Source organism: Ictidomys tridecemlineatus, unplaced genomic scaffold, assembly GCF_052094955.1.
Source record: "Ictidomys tridecemlineatus isolate mIctTri1 unplaced genomic scaffold, mIctTri1.hap1 Scaffold_135, whole genome shotgun sequence".
NCBI classification, from domain to species: Eukaryota; Metazoa; Chordata; class Mammalia; order Rodentia; family Sciuridae; genus Ictidomys; species Ictidomys tridecemlineatus.
This window is the reverse complement of record NW_027521208.1, coordinates 706,291-725,130: the sequence shown is the minus strand read 5'-3', so window position 1 is coordinate 725,130 and position 18,840 is coordinate 706,291. Positions and strand designations below refer to the sequence as shown.

Here is an 18,840-nt window from a genome sequence, read left to right as displayed (position 1 = left end):
ATTTCTTCCTTCATATGTTCTTGGTGGGTGAATGTTGTCATGTTGTTCTGGGTGGGTTTTAGTTTTAAAAATTTTAGTTGGTTTTGGAAAAAATGTTCAGTTATACAAATGGCCATTTTATATGTCAGTCTGTATAGTACTAATTTCTGAGGGAATAAATCATACAAAATAGAATGAAGAATAGAAGTTAGACTATCTAGTTAAATTAAAACATAAATATCAAATTGTAAATTATTTTCTTTATTAGGAGTAACTAAAGAGAAGAATGTATTGATCAACTGTGATATTAAATGTCTCAGACTTTAGAACAGTATAACAAGTATTTTAAAAGCTTTTCTTGTCTTTGTTCTACCACTTCATATTAAGATGCTGAATATAATATAGAAGTACATATTGAATATAAATATTATGTGAGCATATTATACTATTATGTATCATTGGGCTTCCTCAAGTGATGTTTTTAACATACTTTTATTATACATACTATATACTATTATAGAAATTATTATTTCTGCTTAAAGGTGATTGTATGGTTGGGAAATGCAGATATATTATGTGTAAATTTAAATATTTTTCTAAAAAAGTATAACATCAGATGTTCATGAATTTTGGAAATAAAAATACATAATGCCTAGCTAGTTCCTAAGAGATAGGCTATATCTTCTGTTTGTCAAAGTATTTACTCTGCATTATTGGTGGAGCTAACTTTTATTGAGGTTTCTCTGTTGCCAGGTACTTTATTACCAAGGTTGCCTTCAGAACCGGGAATGACATTACTCACTATCAGGATTGAGAAAATTGGTCTGAAAGACGCTGGACAGTGCATCGATCCCTATATTACAGTTAGTGTAAAGGGTAAATAACTGGCAAATTGCATTATGTTTTTTCTCATATGGGACAAAGTTTTTGACAGGGGATGATCTTGTATATGTGACAACTTACTTTAATGCATTCTATAATGAGGCAAAATCCTAGAAGAGATCATAACAGAACATAGTTCGAAAGACTTACAAAAAATATTTCCTACTTATACACTCACTTTTGCTTTTGAGTTTGTATAGATTTTTGCTCTTCAGATTCCATCTAACGTGCAGACTAAACATACACATTGTCCTTAAAAGCAGCTACAGCCTTCAGGATGTAGATTAACAATAGCACCCCTCACCTTCTCCTACCCAGTCTATATTCATTTCTCTCCACAAAGCCCCATGTCCTGTTTTCCCATCTCTCCTGCTTCAACCCTTTCTTCTTCCTGTGCTACTGAGGTATCTACTTAGGTGAGTCCTACAGAGGCAGATGAAAATCAGGGGACAGGGAAGTAGGGTGCGTCCATAACATCCATGCCCTGAAAGCAATCCCGTGGGATGATGATGTGATTAAGAAATAAATTATACCATTTTACAGAAATAACTATAGTTAGTACAAACGGCTTATTTTAATCTATAGTTTTGTACCAAAGGAACAGATTGGTGCTGAAATTAAATGGAGGAACTTTTATCAATTGACCACAAAGAAAAACATTTATTTAAAGAACAGAATCCACAGCACTAATACTGGTACACTTTTAAATTCCGATGTTACCAGTTATCAAATATATAGTATACTGGAAAATATTTACATTGTTTGATAGGCCATTTGTAAAACTGCATACTCATTCAGAAAGTATACTTAAAACACAAAAATATTTAATGATGTTGTAAATGTTAAATTACCTTTGCATATGTTAAACTGAAATATTTTTATGTAAATATTTTTTAATTATTAAATGTACTAAATTGTTTTTGAGCTTTTTGAGACACATAAATGAATAACACATAAACACTGAGGAGTTATTAAATGAGTCCATGTTGCATTTGACTAAACTGAGATTTTAAAACCAGAAAATTAAAACTATATATAACGTACCATCTGGTTGTTGTAAATTCAGGGTATGTTGTAAACAGAATAACCAGAATTTAGATAATATATATGAAAAATTATTCATTAACAAAAGGGTTTTTGTTGGCTGTTCTCATCCATTTTTGGTTCTTAACAGGGAAATTATGATAAGGTTAGGTTTAAAGGCTTTTCTAAATAAGTCATACTTGATCAAAGTTAGAAATTGGTGGCAGAGCTCCATTGTGGCAAATTAAATACTCCAGATTTTTTATTTGCATAGAAAAATAAAGTGGGCTATTCCCTAAAAAAAACATGTTTGTTCTTTTTACCACTTTACTATGAAGATCAAGTTTTGTCCACTTGGCCATGTAAAGGCTTCCTTGTCCCCTTCATGAGGTCTCCTATCCAGTCTATATTCATTTCTCTCCACATACCCCATGAACTTCAACAACTGTCACATACTTTCTCACACCAAATAGGAATCTCTTAACCTGAGAATCTCCTCTCAGCTCTTTCCATGCCTCTTTAGGAACTGTAACCTTTGCAGTTTCTATATTTTCCGTCTGTATATGTGAATGCTCATAAGCAGAAACTTTTCTCCAGATCTGAATGGCATAGATTTAACTCCTGTGCAAGATACTCCTGTGGCTTCAAGAAAAGAAGATACATATGTTCATTTTAATGTGGACATTGAGCTCCAGAAGCATATTGAAAAATTAACCAAGGTTTGTAATTATCAGTTACTGACTTCTTAAGGACACAGTACTTATCTGGGTTTGTGTTCATAGTGTACGTCACATAGTTATGAATATTGACTTAAAGTCAAATCAATTTTTTTAAAATATGAGAATTAGCAGTTGCATTATCTAGTTGTGTAATAATGTGGTTAAATATTATTTGATAGGGAAGTTTTTCTCATAATACAGAGTTAAGGAAGCAGGTTCCCTAATAATTACCTTAAGTCCTTTTAGGAACCTAATGATTACTTTCTAACAGTTAAATTATTTTTTTTTCTTTCAATAAGATGCATTGGGTAAAAAGATACTATAACTGGCAGTTAGTTTGTAAGAATATGGAAAGGACAATCTGGGCGTGGTTGTTTCAGGAGGGAGAGAAATGATATAAGGTAGAATTTTTTTTTAAGGAACTCTTTTAAATTTCTATTCTATCTAATATAGGTGCTTATTGAAACCATTTTTATAGGTACTGCTGATACTTAAGTAACTTCTGTTTTTCTTGTGGTATTTAATATTTTATATTCTTTGGTAGTTTATGATTCTACCTGTGTACATAACTTACATTCTTGCTATACAATTTTGTTGTACTTTGTAGAATTAAATGATATGGAGAAATGTCACTCAGACATGCTAGTACCAGAGCTTGGAGTGACAGCCACAGTGAGTTATCAACAGTTGTGTCATCAGACTGTTTGACACGTTACTTTGTAAAATCATAGGCTTCTGGTGACACATAAGAAATGTGTGGTCTCTGGCTTATGTTGTTTGTTTTAATTCCTTAGGTGCAGCTATCTTCTTTGAATTCAAACACTACAAGCTTACAAAAAGGTTTACCAGCACCAAATGTTTTGCTTTCATGGAGATGGATGAGATTAGACCTGGGCCAACTGTAATAGAACTGTAAGTGATATACATATAGGATTCATACTGTTCTAATGGTTACTAGTTCATGTTTCTTCTTAGTCCCTCTTATCGAGAATGTAACATTGGAGTAGATCAATCATCAAAGTATTTTAAATCTATTGTGGTTACAGATACAAGAAACCCACTGACTTTAAAAGAAATTGCAGTTATTGACCAAGAAACCACTTTATCTTCATCTACATCAAACTTTGCACAAGGAATGATTCTGACATGAGTAATGTCTAATTTCTGTGAATTTTACCACTCAGTAGAAACCATCATAGCTCTGTGTAGCATATTCATCCTTCAGGAGGCAGGAAGTGAGCCGTACCTATAGGCCAGTGAGTCCATTGCAAAGCTGTACCACAGAACTAAAGTCCAGCACCTCATTGTTATGACTCCTTTGGATACAGGTTTATTGTAGATTTTGAAACTTGTTTTTACTTTCCTATTAATTGTGCAATTAATAGTCTGTTTCCTAATTTACCACTGTTCCTACCCTGCTTCCTGGAACAATACTGCTGTGGTAGGTATGTTCATCTTCAAACTTAATACAGCAATAAGAATGTGCTAGGATTTACACATTTGCTCACTTTTGCTCCAATATGGTCTTTTGATTTGAATTAACTTCAAACTTTTGAATTGAAGTGGGTAGGATAGTACCAGATTGCTTTGAAAGGAAATTGGATCAGTTATGGTCTGTCTTATAGGCTGTTCCTTAGAGCTGGCCTAAATTCACCCTCATCTGATAGTTCTACTTAGAAATAGTGTGCCTTGATCAGATCAATATCCTATATGGGAGTGTTCCCCAGATTGTAGCTGTGATTTTTTTTTTCCAGATGACCAGATTGTTTTTCTGAAAGTGAGCACATTTTTAGTCATGTTGATTAGTTGTTCTACATCACATTGCTATTGTTTCTAGGGTTAACATTAATGATTCTAGGGTTAACATTAAAACCATCTCTCTCAGAATAATTACAAATTTTGGGGTGGGTTTACGTCTTCTAAATCATGTCATCTAAAAAATTGAGTCAGATGCTAATGAGATACTTTAGGAACAACTGCTGTTTTTCTGACAACTGATTGTGAAACTTTAAAACCTGCATACCTTGTCTTTATAAAAGTGATGAGTATGCAAAATCTGGAAAGATATTTTATTTTTTTAATATAGGTAGATATGACTGCCATTTATTTCCTATTTAGATATATTGACATTCATATAAAAATATGCAGGTCATTAGCCTATTATAATTTCACTATTTACATTACTTTTAACTTGATGAGACATAAATAAAACTTTCATAGTACACAAGGTGCATATTTGATACACAGAACATAAAGATTTGTGAGGAGCTTTTTTATGGGTTACATGTAGAACCCACGTATTTTAATATTCACTATTTTAAATGAACAATGCATGAAGGGAATGCAATACTTGGCCTATTTTTAAACTAGTGTAAACCCTAATCATACCATCCGTTTGCTTTTTAAAACAAATAACAGTTGTTTTAGCCCTTGCACTTCAAGAGATCTAGTCTTTAATTTTTCAGTTGTCTGTTAGGTCAGTTTTGTTTACTAGATTCATAAAACTATATGAGCCTGAAAGAATTATCAACCAAATTTAGTCTTTTCTTTCATCTGGATTGGGTTAATTTCACAAGTGCAAAAATAGTTCAGTCTACAGTAGTTCTAGGAAATGAAGAATTTGCCTTAATAAAATGTTCACTCAACTGAAAACTCTGAGTAGTCAAAATTTCCAGACTGTAAACTTCTCAAGAGAAGGGCCTCATCTTCTCCATGTCATGTAAACTTTCCAAGGTGCTTGGCAGCACTCTGTACCCTGTGGAGTACTCAGTACCTTTTTGTTTGATGTTACTGATGTTTGATGTTGCTCCCTTAAAATCTGCTATTAAAATGTAGCAAAACGGATACATTGTTCTTTCTGTTCTCTCATACTATAAAACATGTATATCAAAGTGATAATTTAAAAAAAAACAAACCTTTTTTTTTTGGCTGTAGATGGACACAGTACCTTTATATTTATATGTGGTGCTGAGGATCAAACCCAGTGCCTCACATGCAACCCCAGCCCCTCAAAGTGATAATTTATATGAAGAAACATTTAGCATCCTTCACATAAGAATGCTTTTTTTAACCTCTATTTATTTATGTGGTGCTGAGGATTAAACCCAGGGCCTTGCCTGTGCTAGGCAAGTACTCTACCACTGAGCCACAACCCCAGCTTCCACCAAAGAATGGGGTTATATGAAAAAAAGAGGATGCTTTGTATGAATGTCTTTCATCAGCATTAAACAAACTTAAATTGAACATTGTCATCAGCTTAGCTTTAATTCAGACCAGAATGACCAAACCTCCCCCCCCTAAAAAAAGGTGATTTTATCTTGAAGCAGTTAACACAAAGCAATCTGTATCTCACAAATTAGTTGTTTAAATTTACTTTCTAGTGTGGGAGGGGATGAGTTACTGGACAATAATTACAACTATAGCAATAATACTTTCAGGTTGAAACACTACTGCTTCACAAATGAAATGATTTTAGTAACTAAATTCAAACACAACTTGCTGGAGAGGACTTCTAAAACTTTTGAGATACAAAAGTATACTTGAATCAAGGGACAGTATTCTCTACACAACCTGTATATGGGCAGCTACCTTGGGCTTTGCTACAGAAGTGGTACAATCAATCAGATGGATGTAAGGAGAGGCAACTATGGGTGGGTTCAGAACTGCTCAGATAAAGTACGTAGAACGCATTATAACTTACTAATAGAATAAATACAAAAAAGGCTTTAGAGGGAAAACTACTGTTGCTTTGAATAAAATAATAAATCTGCCTTTTCTTGAAAATCTATCTTCCTAGCTGACATCACCTTTATTTAAATGCTATTTTAAAATTAGAAGTTAAGTAACTTCAGCATTGCCTTGTGTCCTGTAGAGGTTGAAAGATATATTCAAAATGTGTTTGTGACTTAAATTTTATTTTACATGGTTAAAAATGGCATAAGCTATTATATGGTTTTCCTCTTACACACAGCTGCTGCTTCTAATATTAAATGGAAGTTATGTAGATAGAATTTGAGTCCTTTAGGAAGAATTCATTTTTATTCTGAGTTATCTTCAGTAGTTTAGAGATTTTGTTTCACAGAGATTTTGTTTCACACTGAAGCTTTTGCCCCTATTTTGAGAATACTTAGGGGACATAAAAAAACAATGATATGTTATGTTCTAGGTTTCAACAATCCTATTACTTTCTAGAATTTAAAAGAATGGAAGAATATGGTCTAGCAGTAAACAAAAGTATCAGGCTTTTATAATTTTATTTAAATCTTAAACCTCTTAAAATGTACTGTTAAAATTGCCGTAATTAAAATTACAGTTCTGGAGAGCTAGTTCTTAGAAACATTGTTTTAAAGACAGTAGTTACAGATCCAGGACTTGCTTTAATTGTTTTTTAAATAAAATATGTTTGAGTATCTATCAAAAAAAAAGAATTTAATTCAGCCCGTAGTTGCTGAGTAAAGACATTATAAGCCTTAGAGTTTCATTCATTCTTAGAGGATTATACTTTTCTAATTTTTTTATCATATTCCTTGAAAATCAGTGGGAAGGTATGGGAAAGAGAAGAGTGTGTTGTGTACATTTTTAAAAAGAAATTTCCTTATTTTTTATAGACATAACATACCACCTTATATTTTACTGTTACAATGCAATAATGGCAAAAGCAGTAGCTCTTGCTACTAATGTAAACTCATTCTCAGAAAAGCATTCTCACATGGACAGTGGTTAGAAAAAAGTACATGAATGTGCTACAAAAATAGAGCCACAAGACTTCTCACAAGTAAAAGAAATCCTCTGTAGAAGTCCACAGTTGACCAAGGTCCAGCCTCCTTAACAGTGAGCAATAGGGAATATGCTGCCAAGTCACTATCTTCAGTTCTGAGAGTGCGTTTACATGCTTCCCCAATGGCACAAAATCTCATGACGATCCAATGAATCAACAGACACTTGGGAAATATTAATAAACAATTTTTATGAACTATTACAACAAAGAACTTCAGCAAGAAGCAAAATGATGTTTATGATCTTTGAGTAAACATTTTTAGCCCAACAGTCTCTGCGACCAGATATTGAAAGAGAAAAAAAAATCAAGCTTATAAAACACCATTTCTCTGTTATCAACTGGAATACACTAATAATAGGATAATGGAAATACATGTTCTTAAAGCATTTCCACAGGAAATGTCCATAATTATGACATTCTAAATCATTTAGCAATTGTATATGCTACATTAACTAAAACAAAGGTATTCCTTATTGCACATTTTTAAATTGGAAGGATACTCTAGCTTAAGTGGGGGATATTTAGGGGGAAAATATTTTGGCTCAAAATGTATACTGCGCCAAGGCAGCTTCATTCTGAAAACATAAACCATTTAAAATAAACTTTTATATTTTGAAGCCAATAATCCTTTAACTCTGACTAAGTGTCAGAGGTTAATTTTATGGGCCCTGTTTTTAAGGCCTGTGAACAGCCCTCACTACTCTTGAGAATTAGGTGGAGTTTCATCTTTAAAGCCTGAAGGCATTAAGTCTTTTGCAGCAGGTGGTGGCCCATAGTCTTGGGGACCATGAGTTGGAGGTGGTAATGGGGCACCAGGAATGAAGTACTCTCTTGGGCCAAATGAGCCTAAAGATCTAAATGGTGCTGGTGCAGGTCCTGGAAAAAAATCACGAGGGTCAAAAGGCAAATACCATTTTCCAGGTGTAACACCTGGTGCATATTCTCTGAAGCCTATTGGTGGACGCATACCAGGACCTGGAAAATAAAAAGGAAGTTATGTAAATACCAGAAATTTCTGAACTAGGGTGATTTCAAGTATGTTAATATAGTCTTTAATTTCTCCCAAGCCTAGAACATCAGCTGGTGAACATCCTGACTTGCCAGATGAGGCAAACTGAGATGGAACAAGTTTAGGTTATAGCCTTTGACCAACCAGCCATGAAGCAACATATTAAGGATTTAACATGGCTCTACCTAGCTCCAGGCTTGTCTTTTTTCTTTCCCTACTATATAATTGCAGAATTATTTCTATCTCACAAGAGCTCCATTTATATTTGGAAGTATTACCATGACAAGATGATAGATTATGAAATAAGAACTTTACTACATCAAAGAAATTTTGATAAAAGGAAATCTCACTATCTATTACTGTATCCATTAAAAATTCATGAAGTATTTCAGCATGGACTTTACACATGCCATCAGAATCAAGGTGCACGCATGCCCTCCTGGAAAAGGCCTTCCACAGCCACCTAATTAAACCAGGAACATTTATTAGGTCACTGTTAATTCCTCTTTAACACTTCCCTCTGGCTTTTTTCAAGTTAAGGAGGGTTTGACTTTTCCTTTTCTATATTCTATAACCTACTGCTTATGCTTCCATTATGGGTGATTACAAACTTTATGTTATAGGATTTTCATATCTGTGACAAAATTTTAAGTTATGGCATGCGTCTCATCCACCTTTCCATCTATTGCAGTGCATATCAACAGATTTTCAACAAACATCTGCAGAAGTAATATTTCTGGCTTTTCTATATATAGCCCCTTATCCTTGTCTATGAGAGATAGCTATTGCCTATCTCAGTATAAGATTATGTAGTGTCCCATATGTCCCAGAAAACTGGAGGAAAAGTTAAAATGTACTCAGCTTTATCCTTTCATTGTTAAGACCTGAGATAGCAACCAACTGTTTTAGCAAGCAATAGAAGTGGAAGATGAATGTGATTTATAAGTCAATCACTACTTTTCAGATCATCATACCAAATGGTGGAGGAATTGGCCGAGGCCCAAAAGGCCCACCGAGCTGAAGTGGTGGTCCATACCAAATGGGAGGTGGTGGAGGCCGTCCCATCGGGGGTCCCATGAAGGGTACCCCTGAGAAAGGAGGGGGCCCTTTCATAGCCATATGAACCTGCAATTTAAGATTTGAAAGCAGTTAAAAGTTTTAAAATTCCTATGTATTAAGACAAAGTACCAATACCTATAAAAGCTAAAACCCAAAACCTGTCCAGAGAACACCATCAGTACAACAAAACTCTACCCACCCCTCCTGTGTATTCCCACTGACAGCTTACAGAAGTTGGAAGGATGCCACAAGAGGGAGCAGTTTGTTACTGATTATATCTGCACAGGAAAGGGAAAGGCAAGAGGACTGGCAGGGGTTATTAACAGAGGTGATTTCTGACCAGTATGTCATGCTGTATTCACTACAATCTATTTCAAAGGGAGTCCCCCCATCCCCATCACTTCCCTTTCATCACAATAGCTCATTACTTCCATATTAAGAATGAACAGAATAAAATGAAAAATCCATTCTCTACTCATGTAATAATAGCTACTATTCTACTATATCTTCAGTAAGTCTTTCATATATTATTCAACCTCTGAGATCTTTAAGTAGACTGTCTTGTTTTAAATAAGAGGGAACAAAAGCAAATGGGATATCATAATTTGTTGAAGGCCACACTGCATATTAAAGAACTCAATCCCAGGTTTGCCTCCAAGCCATGCTTTTCCCACCTCTATTCCTCTCTAACAATGGGTCTTTTCTCTCTTTTAAATCTTCTACTACAAAGGGGTTTGGGGTCTTATCTAAGCTGCCCTTAGATTTCTCCAGAGATGTATATTCCTGGAATATATATACACTGGAACTTGAGAAGTATTTTCCATCACAGTGCTATATACACAAATTAGGAAGACAAGCCTTTAATATTTACTTTCATTTACTGTACACCATTTGAGATATTGATTTATCATTTACTATGAGTAGTGGGTTTGAAACTAAACAATTAAAAATTTATTTTATTATAGAGCTGCAGAAGACCTACCAGATATAATAGCAACACAGTTACAAGAGAATACACTTATGTGAACAAATGAGACCATTTCTTGGGACTGGCTCAAGAGGTCATTTCAGATGATCATTGTTTCACGGAAAATCTGATACCAATCTAATTCAAATCACTCAAAATAGGGTTTGCACAAATGGAGGAATTCTTAAATAACATTCTTCCAAACAAAAATAAAAATGATGAATTATATAATTTATAATGAAATTTACTTTGCCTTAGAACATTCAACACAAAACACCATATAAAGTTAGAGTGATAACTTTTCACATTCTGTAGTTCATTATAGTTGTACACACTTAAGCAACATTCCCAAGTTAAAGAGAAAAGTAAGCTCAATATTGCATGCAGTTTAAAGCAAACAAGATCAGTGTCATGCTCTGAATATCCTTCCCATAAATGCACAGAATAAAACCCAATTCAGTTCTCAACCTCTAAGTACTTACTCCAACTGGATGCGCAGTCAAAGAAGTAAGGGTGGAGACTGAGGGGGTCTCAGGTTCTTGGGGAACAGTTTGCTTTTTAAAAAACAAATGGGATAGTACAAATAGAACACAAAGAAGGATAAAGCAAAGAGCAAGTACTGTAGGAAAGCTACATGTTCCTGCATGACCACATGATTCACAGTAACTACAGAACTTACCTTGCCCTCATTCGTCACCTTAGCTGGAGAAGAACTTCTGGAGCTGCTGTTCATGTGAGCTGGACCACATCCTGAGTCTGTTAGAGATCAAAGAATGGATTCAGACTATTCTAACATGAAAAGAATGAAAATCCTCCATCCACAATTACAGATTCTTTGAAATTACTTGGTCCCTTTACCAGAGGCAACGGGTTTCCCAGATGCCTCAGAAGACCAGTACGAGGTAAAGGTCCATCCATTGACCTTGGGAAAGAAAGATCAGAGCCCTTGTATGTATTTTTCAGAAGAAATAAACCACTGGTGGACAGGTCAGGGTTCAACAATAACTAGAAAGCAACATGAAAAATGGGTTGCCCAGGGGTTGGTGTCATAGCTCAGTTGTAGAGTGTTTGCCTAGCATGTGTGAGGCACTGGGTTTGATTCTCAGCACACATTTAAAAAATAAATAAAGATATCATGTCCACCTACAATTAAAAATATTTTTTTAAATGGGTTGCCCAATACGTAAATCACAATTTATGAAGAGACTTAAGTAAAATAAAGAACTGCCTTGGGTTGATAGAACAGGAGATTAATAAGTACTGGTCCTAAACTTTAAGCTATAGACTTAAAGTATGTGTAGGCTGGCTTTTCTTTAGTCTGTATAACCTGACTTCCAATCTTACCAAGACTACAGTCCTATTTAGAATTTGAAATAAGATTCAGTATTTCATGTTGGAAATATGTATGCTACATAAAGTTTAAGGCTACTTTTATAATATTTGGGAATGGAACACCATAGAGATTTAATTTAAAGATAAAGGTTTACACTTCGCAGTGTAAAATTTAAAAGAAAAAAACAATACAGGGACCTCCAGGAAAAAAAATGCTTTCTATTCTAGAACAGATTTTCCAGAAAACATTCACTAAGATAAAGTAAGAAATTATCTTCTATATATTGTACAGGCCCAAATTCAATGTTTTCATTAGAATATTCAAAAGGGGGAAAAAAAAAACCTTGAAGCAGTTTACTATAAAGCAACATGTGAATGCTCACTAAATCCGTTTCTAGGCATATCTTTTTGATTGAGAGTAGCAGAAGGTGAAGAAGGGGAACATTCTCCACCACTCATGGGGGATGGACCAAAAGAGCCATTATGGCTCAGTGGACCTAAAGACAACAATGCCGTGTTACTACTTTAAGGCAGCCTTCTCCCTGACACCAACCCTCACCTCCTGCTTTAGCAAATCATTCAGATTATTTCATAACCATTACACACAGAAATAAAAAGTAATTTACATACATTCTGCACCAAGAAATAAAATAGCTCCTTTTACAAAGTGCCCCCTACCTCTCTGAGGAGGATTTTGTAAATCTGGTCTTCCCAGCATAGGTTTTACAATCCCGGGTTCATCTTGACGCACTGCGATCTTTTGGGTCATTTCCAATAGTCTTGAATATTGAGAAAGAATGGACTGAATTATGAAACAGCAATCTATTCCTTCATAGATAATATCTAGCATAACCTTAAAACACTATAAAACATATAGGAAGATACCAAAATCACATACTTCTGTCTCAAATTAGCAACTTCCCTTTTCTCTTCAGCTATAGCTCTTTCTGCAGAACGAGCTTTGAGCTATTAAAGAGAAAATATTCAAATTCAGTTGCAGTAGGCTATGCACAAAATAAAGAAAAGGGGGAAAAAATCTTACCCAATTATCATGAGCTTTCTTCTCATGCATAGCAATCTGAAAAAGACAATACATTAAAAAATATGTTTTTAGGGACTCATTATAATAGCCTATAATTGTCTGTATTAGATATCAATAAATTCTGCAACTACAGGACAGTATTAATTACTACCTGGTTTTTAAACGAGTGCTTGGTTTTCTGTAATGCTTCTTCCATCTCTTCAATTCTCCGCCTAAGAATTACAACAATTGAATAACATTTGAAACATTTCTGACCATTTTCCCTTTATTCCATCAGCTATACTTTTAAAGACTTTATCATACATAAGAAAAACATTTCTATAGTTATATGAATCCAGTGTGATCAAAACTAATACTACAGGCCAGGTGCAATGCCACATGCCAGTAATCCCAATGATTGGGAAGCTGAGGCAGGAGGATCACAAGTTCGAGGTCAGTCTCAGCAACTAAGTGGGAACCTATGCAACTGAGACCCTGTCTCAAAGTAAAAAAAAAAGGTCTAAGGATGTAGCTTAGTAGTAAAGCACCAAAAATAAATAAATAAATAAATAAAATAAAATAAAGACCCAATACTAATAACTTCTTTATCATTTAATTGCTAGAGATTCTGAATGATAAATTATAATTTCCTTAACTGTTCATCAGTGTGTTCTCAAGTAATTCTGCTAGAAATATCTTCCTCCTTAAAACTTTTTTTTCTTTTTTTCAAATTATATCCATAAAAGATTTCCAAGGTCTATCAAATGCCACACTTTTGTGGGTCTTGATACATCACACAGCAAACTGATTTCTTAAAGAATTACTACAACATACAAAACCCCCAGAACTGTTTGCATTGACCAAGTTCCCTATGGTCTTGCCCATTGGGTATAAGTAAATTTTTGTTAACATTTTTCATTTGTAAAGTTGAAATTTATTTTTTCTCCTGTGTGAATTGAATGTATTCATATCCTCTCGTTATTTATACTTCCATGCTATTTTCTTCTATCTACATAATGTAAAAAAAGATTAAAAAAGAAAGCCACCACTAGTTTATTAGACATTGACACCCTCCTTTAGAAACTGAACTCACTTGTAATTTTTAACTTCCTGTACAGCGGAAACCACCTTTTCATCTGCAGCTGACAGCCGCTGCTCTTTTTCTAGTCTCTCATATTCTTCTTGGCTCACTTTCCTAAAATAAAGCCAGTTATCAAATCAAAAGTTTCTTTCTGTGAATATCACTTCCCACAATTCTATAAAATGCTTAGGCACATAAAATAGGAATTCAAACCTGCAATTTCGTAAATCAAACTCTGGCAAATCACTTACATTTTCTAATTTTTCCTCTTAATTCTCTATTTACCAGTAAATAAAATAAATGTGAAAACAACATGTGCCCCAAGGGCAAGTCTCCTGTGTGTAAGATAATAAAAACTCACTTTATTTCAATGTGGAAGATCAGGATTGATAAACCTAACATAATTAAACATATTAGGATAAAGCAAGGGATAATTCTTTTCTCGTTTCTGCCATGGGTAGGACACTAACTATATCTTTGTCATGGAGGAACTCTTTTCTCAATCCAAGACTGGTACCATAATAAAGATATAGTCAATCAAAGAAAAAATCTTCTAGAATATGTCTTTTAGCTATGCAATTAGCCACAGAACATTTTTCACACTTTAGATATATATTTCAAAAGAATTGCAATTAAGCAAAAAGACAAATCTGCGTTTTGATAATGTCTGTCAACCAGAAAAAGAAGCCAAACTGACCCACCATCAGAGTATTATCTACTGACAAGTTTTAACTCTGATCATGAAACTCAAGATGTTCATCTACTGAGACAAAGGTAGCCACATTTAATGATTTTAAAAATACTATTTTCTGCTATCCTTGTACTACTTTAGCCATAGTTCCAATTCAAAAGATAATTAACTTGAAACTTAATTTTCCATAAATCAGAAGAACTATAGTAAAAAAGGATTATTGATACCAAATAGAAAAAGGGGATTATATATTCTTATATAGCTTCTCATTTAATTCTTCAGCAAGTATTTTATGAGTGGCTATAATATACTAGTTACCTTGTAAGATGCTAAAGAATAAGAGAGCTCACTGTTTCAGGTATAAATGACGCCTAAAGGAATAATAATTTTCCCCACTGGCTTAAGAAGGAATATGGAGAAAACTGAATCTTGAAGGACAGAGAGAATTTTGTTTCCAATTACCAAAGAGTTAGTCTGAGAGCACTAAGAACAATCGAAACATCTTTATAAGAATATAAAATTGTGTTTGAAAGGATACAAGCTAAAAAGGCAGTGAAGATATATGTATGTGGCCAAGATCCATTAGAAAAAGGAATCTCAGAATTACAAGTAAAGCTGGCACTTTAAGGTACTTTTCTCCTAGGTTTACCCACATATTGAAGATAACACAAAGATATAATGAGTCTGAACTAAGCCTCATCAAATTCCTGGGCTTAGAGGAAAAAAGAAGTGTTTGGGGCTACAAATAAAGGGACCCTTAATAAAAGCCCTAGCCTTTGAGTTTAGATTAGAAAGTACTGCACACTTAAGTGATGAACAGGCAAAAAATCCAAAAGGAACAATACTGAAACATTGAAAAGACAAGTCATTTTTGAATTATCTTAATTGCTGACTAAGTTTGAAGTGACAATCTTACTCAAGTAACCTCAACACTTTTCTATAAGAAGATAACTTCATCTTAGTTCCTCAAATTTCATGTATAATTATCACAACAATGTTAGCCAATCAAAACTGACCAGGCACTCCATAAGACAAAATTCTGTGAGAAAAAATCCCACAGAAAAGGAAACCACCTAATGGGGTTAACCGCACATGTTTTAAAATCACTGTGCTTTATATAGTCAAAAAAGTAAAGTCAAGATTATGAATTTCAGGTCTGGGAATATAGTTTAGTTGGTAGAGTGCTGCCTTGCATGCACAAGGCTCTGAGTTCAAACCCCAGCACCACAAAAGAGGAAAAAAAAGATTATGAATTTTGTCAAAGGATTAGAAGCTATAAAACCGAGAAATAGTTGGGTGTGGTGACCTACATACAGTCGAAGATACTTGGAGGCAGAGGCAGAATGATGAGATTAAAGATAGCTTGGAAAGCAGTAAGACACTAGTCCCTTATGAGAAAGAGCAAGGAGTCTGGGGAGGTAGCTCAATAGTAGAGCACATGGCTCAAGGTCCTGCATTTGAGCTGTAGTACTGAAATAGGACTGGGGTTGTGGCTCAGTGGTGAAGCACGTGCCCCACATGTGTGGGGCACTGGGATCAGTCCTCAACACCACATAAAATAAATAAAATATTGTGTCGGGCTGGGGATGTGGCTCAAGCAGTAAGGCGCTCATCTGGCATGTGTGCAGCCCGGGTTCAATCCTCAGCACCACATACAAACAAAGATGTTGTGTCCGCCAAAAACTAAAAAATAAATATTAAAATTATCTTTCTCTCTCTCTTAAAAAATCCTATAAAAAATAAAATAAAATATTATGTCCATCTACAACTAAAATAATATTTTAAACCCTGAACTTTTTAAAATCCTAAACTCAATGAATGATTTTAACAACAGATTTGGGAAGTAAAATAAATCCTACCGCTTTTAAGACAGGTCAGAAGAAAATATCCAGAAGAAGTAAATCCAGAATGTAGGAGGCAGGGGAAATCAAATTCTAATATGCATTATTATAATCAGAAGAGAGAATGAGGTAAAATCAACATTTAGAAAATGACTCGAAAATTCAAGAAATGTTTAATGGTCCCAAGCAACATAACTGCAAGAGGAAAAAGTGGGTGGGGTGGAGAAAACTACACATAGGCACTTCCCAATACAACTGTTAAAAAAAGAGAGAAATGACTACAGGAACTAGGGGAGGGAGATAAGACCAAACAACAATGATAATGGACTCCTTAAAGAAAAAAAATTAAAACAGATGGTAATTAATTGGATATTTTCAAATTGCTAAAACTAAGTAACAGTCAAAATTCAGTAGCCAAAAGAAAGATCCTTTAAAAATGGAAACTGGTTTTAACTCTAATCATGAAGTTCATGTCAACCTAATACAGATTATAAAGGTAGCAATATTTAGTGGATAAAATACTATTCTCTGTTTATCCTTGTACTACTTTGATACACTAATCAAAACTATCATTAAAGGACAATGTTCAAATAGAATGAAAATAATTTCAACTAAGAAACCAACAGTGTAGAATGCAGAACTACAGAAACTTTAAATATGTGTATAAATTGAATGAATGTCTTGTGGAGTTCACAGTATATGAAGTACTAACATACGATGCCACAACAGTTATCTGATTCAGGAGCTACTTAAAGCCCATAAAAACAAGTAATAAACCTATTAATCTATGTCAGGTTTTTATTAAATCCAGAATATATACCAAGGCCTTTAAATTATGAGAAGATGAATAAAATTATAATTATATAATTATAATTCCATTATAATTTATGATTACATCAAGCTTATACAGGTGATGAGGAAAATAATTAAAAATATTTAAACTATTAATAAGATACAAGGAAGAAAAAAAGAACAGGTCATCAAATAGAAAGCAAATTCTTCATAAACCACAGGCACATATTGACATGGACAGACTTATATTTTAGAAAGTCCACTCAAGCAGCTATAGAGAAAATTACTAAGAATTTGAAATAAATTATATAAAAATATAAATAATGGAGAATGAAGACAGATGACCTAGGTTAGAAACAGAAAAGATGACACAGGCATGAACTAACATAGTACCTGGGGATGAGAAAAAAAGAGTACAAACCACAGATGATGACTGAATGAATTTTGGAGGAGTTGAGGAAAATAGTGCTACAATTTAACTGCATTACAAAGAAAATTAATTGCCATTTAGGTCATTCATATTACTAGTAGGGACAGAGAAAACAAGTGTTCTTTTGAAAAAAAAGTGATAAAATGAGAAATGTTTCTTTGAAACAGGCCAGGCATTTAGAACTGGCCTGAACAAAAATTTGAGATTCTAAAAAAGTCGCTTGGAGATCACAGAATTTTAGAAAAGTTAATGGAAAGGTTTCAATATTTAATGCATTAATTAGGCAACAGAAGTCAAAATACCTAAAAATAGTTAGGTCTATAAGAAGGTCTGTCTTTGCTTTAACAAGATATATATATATATATATCTTGTTAATAAATCAGGTGCAAACAAATAAAATCTGACACAAAAAAAACTATTTTTAGAGAATTCAAGTATTTTTTGTGGATTAAAAACTTTAAAGGAACTTCCAAAAAATAACTAGCTCCACACTGAGAAGATTAATATATAAATATATACTACAAACAAGTACTTCTGTAATCGTAACTCCTAAAATCCTTGCCACAGTTCAATTTTTAGTGTGAACATCTGAGATACTCAAGTCCAAAACTTGTACCATCAATAAGTAAATATTATTCCTTTTTGAAGTTTTTATTCTACTAAAACATGTCATTCCAAAACACTCAGTATTTTTAAAGGTCCAGAGTTAGAGATACAAGTTCAAAATATTAGAATTACATAACTGATCACAATGAAAGGAAATTAAAATAAATAGTGGGATCATAGAAAGGGTCTAGATCTTTGAGAGGTATTTCCACATCAGTGACTGTTAATACCAGTTTACCACTTCTTGCCTTCATATGAATTTGACAATTGATTACGATGTCCTCACAGCCTTAGTTTATGGTTCCAACTACCTCAGGACTCTTAAGACTGATGATGGAAAGAAAAATGCAACTTATAGGAAACAAAACACAAAGGAAAAAAGACAAATCTCTACTAGATAAAATTATCTGTTAGTTCACACAATGATAACAATAACAAACAATGGAAATCTTACTTTTTTAGTGCCATCTCATTTTGCTGGTAGAGTTCATTTAAAATCTCCACTTTCTGCCTAAGAGTTTTGCATTCCTCTTCCAGTCCAACTTTAGAAGACCGTAGTGAATTGCAGTCACTTTCTAATTTCTTTATTTGGTCTGTAAAGGATAAAACAGCTTATCTCTATATGTGTACA

The 18,840-nt window shown here is 33.8% G+C and overlaps 1 protein-coding gene and 1 long non-coding RNA gene across 5 annotated transcripts in view; one reads left to right on the top strand and one right to left on the bottom strand.

The window, feature by feature from the left end:
* Positions 1–698: 698 nt before the first annotated feature.
* On the top strand, positions 699–2,594 carry LOC144372587 (uncharacterized). The gene is made up of 2 exons (XR_013432555.1): positions 699–855; positions 2,482–2,594. It is a non-coding gene; the product is annotated as an uncharacterized LOC144372587 (long non-coding RNA).
* Positions 2,595–6,622: 4,028 nt separating this feature from the next.
* Positions 6,623–18,840, bottom strand: part of LOC144372595 (transport and Golgi organization protein 1 homolog) — an 84,452-nt gene continuing 72,234 nt past the window's right edge. For 3 of the 4 annotated variants that reach the window (XM_078035939.1, XM_078035938.1, XM_078035941.1), the window contains 9 exons: positions 18,664–18,802; positions 13,862–13,963; positions 12,941–13,001; positions 12,790–12,825; positions 12,646–12,713; positions 12,426–12,526; positions 11,095–11,171; positions 9,364–9,514; positions 6,623–8,355 (listed from right to left, as the gene is read on the bottom strand). In XM_078035939.1, the coding sequence (XP_077892065.1) occupies positions 8,078–8,355; positions 9,364–9,514; positions 11,095–11,171; positions 12,426–12,526; positions 12,646–12,713; positions 12,790–12,825; positions 12,941–13,001; positions 13,862–13,963; positions 18,664–18,802 (1,013 nt within the window). In that variant the 3' untranslated portion in view covers positions 6,623–8,077. The remainder of the gene's footprint in view (positions 8,356–9,363; positions 9,515–11,094; positions 11,172–12,425; positions 12,527–12,645; positions 12,714–12,789; positions 12,826–12,940; positions 13,002–13,861; positions 13,964–18,663; positions 18,803–18,840) is intronic. The other variant, XM_078035940.1, reaches the window with a different exon arrangement.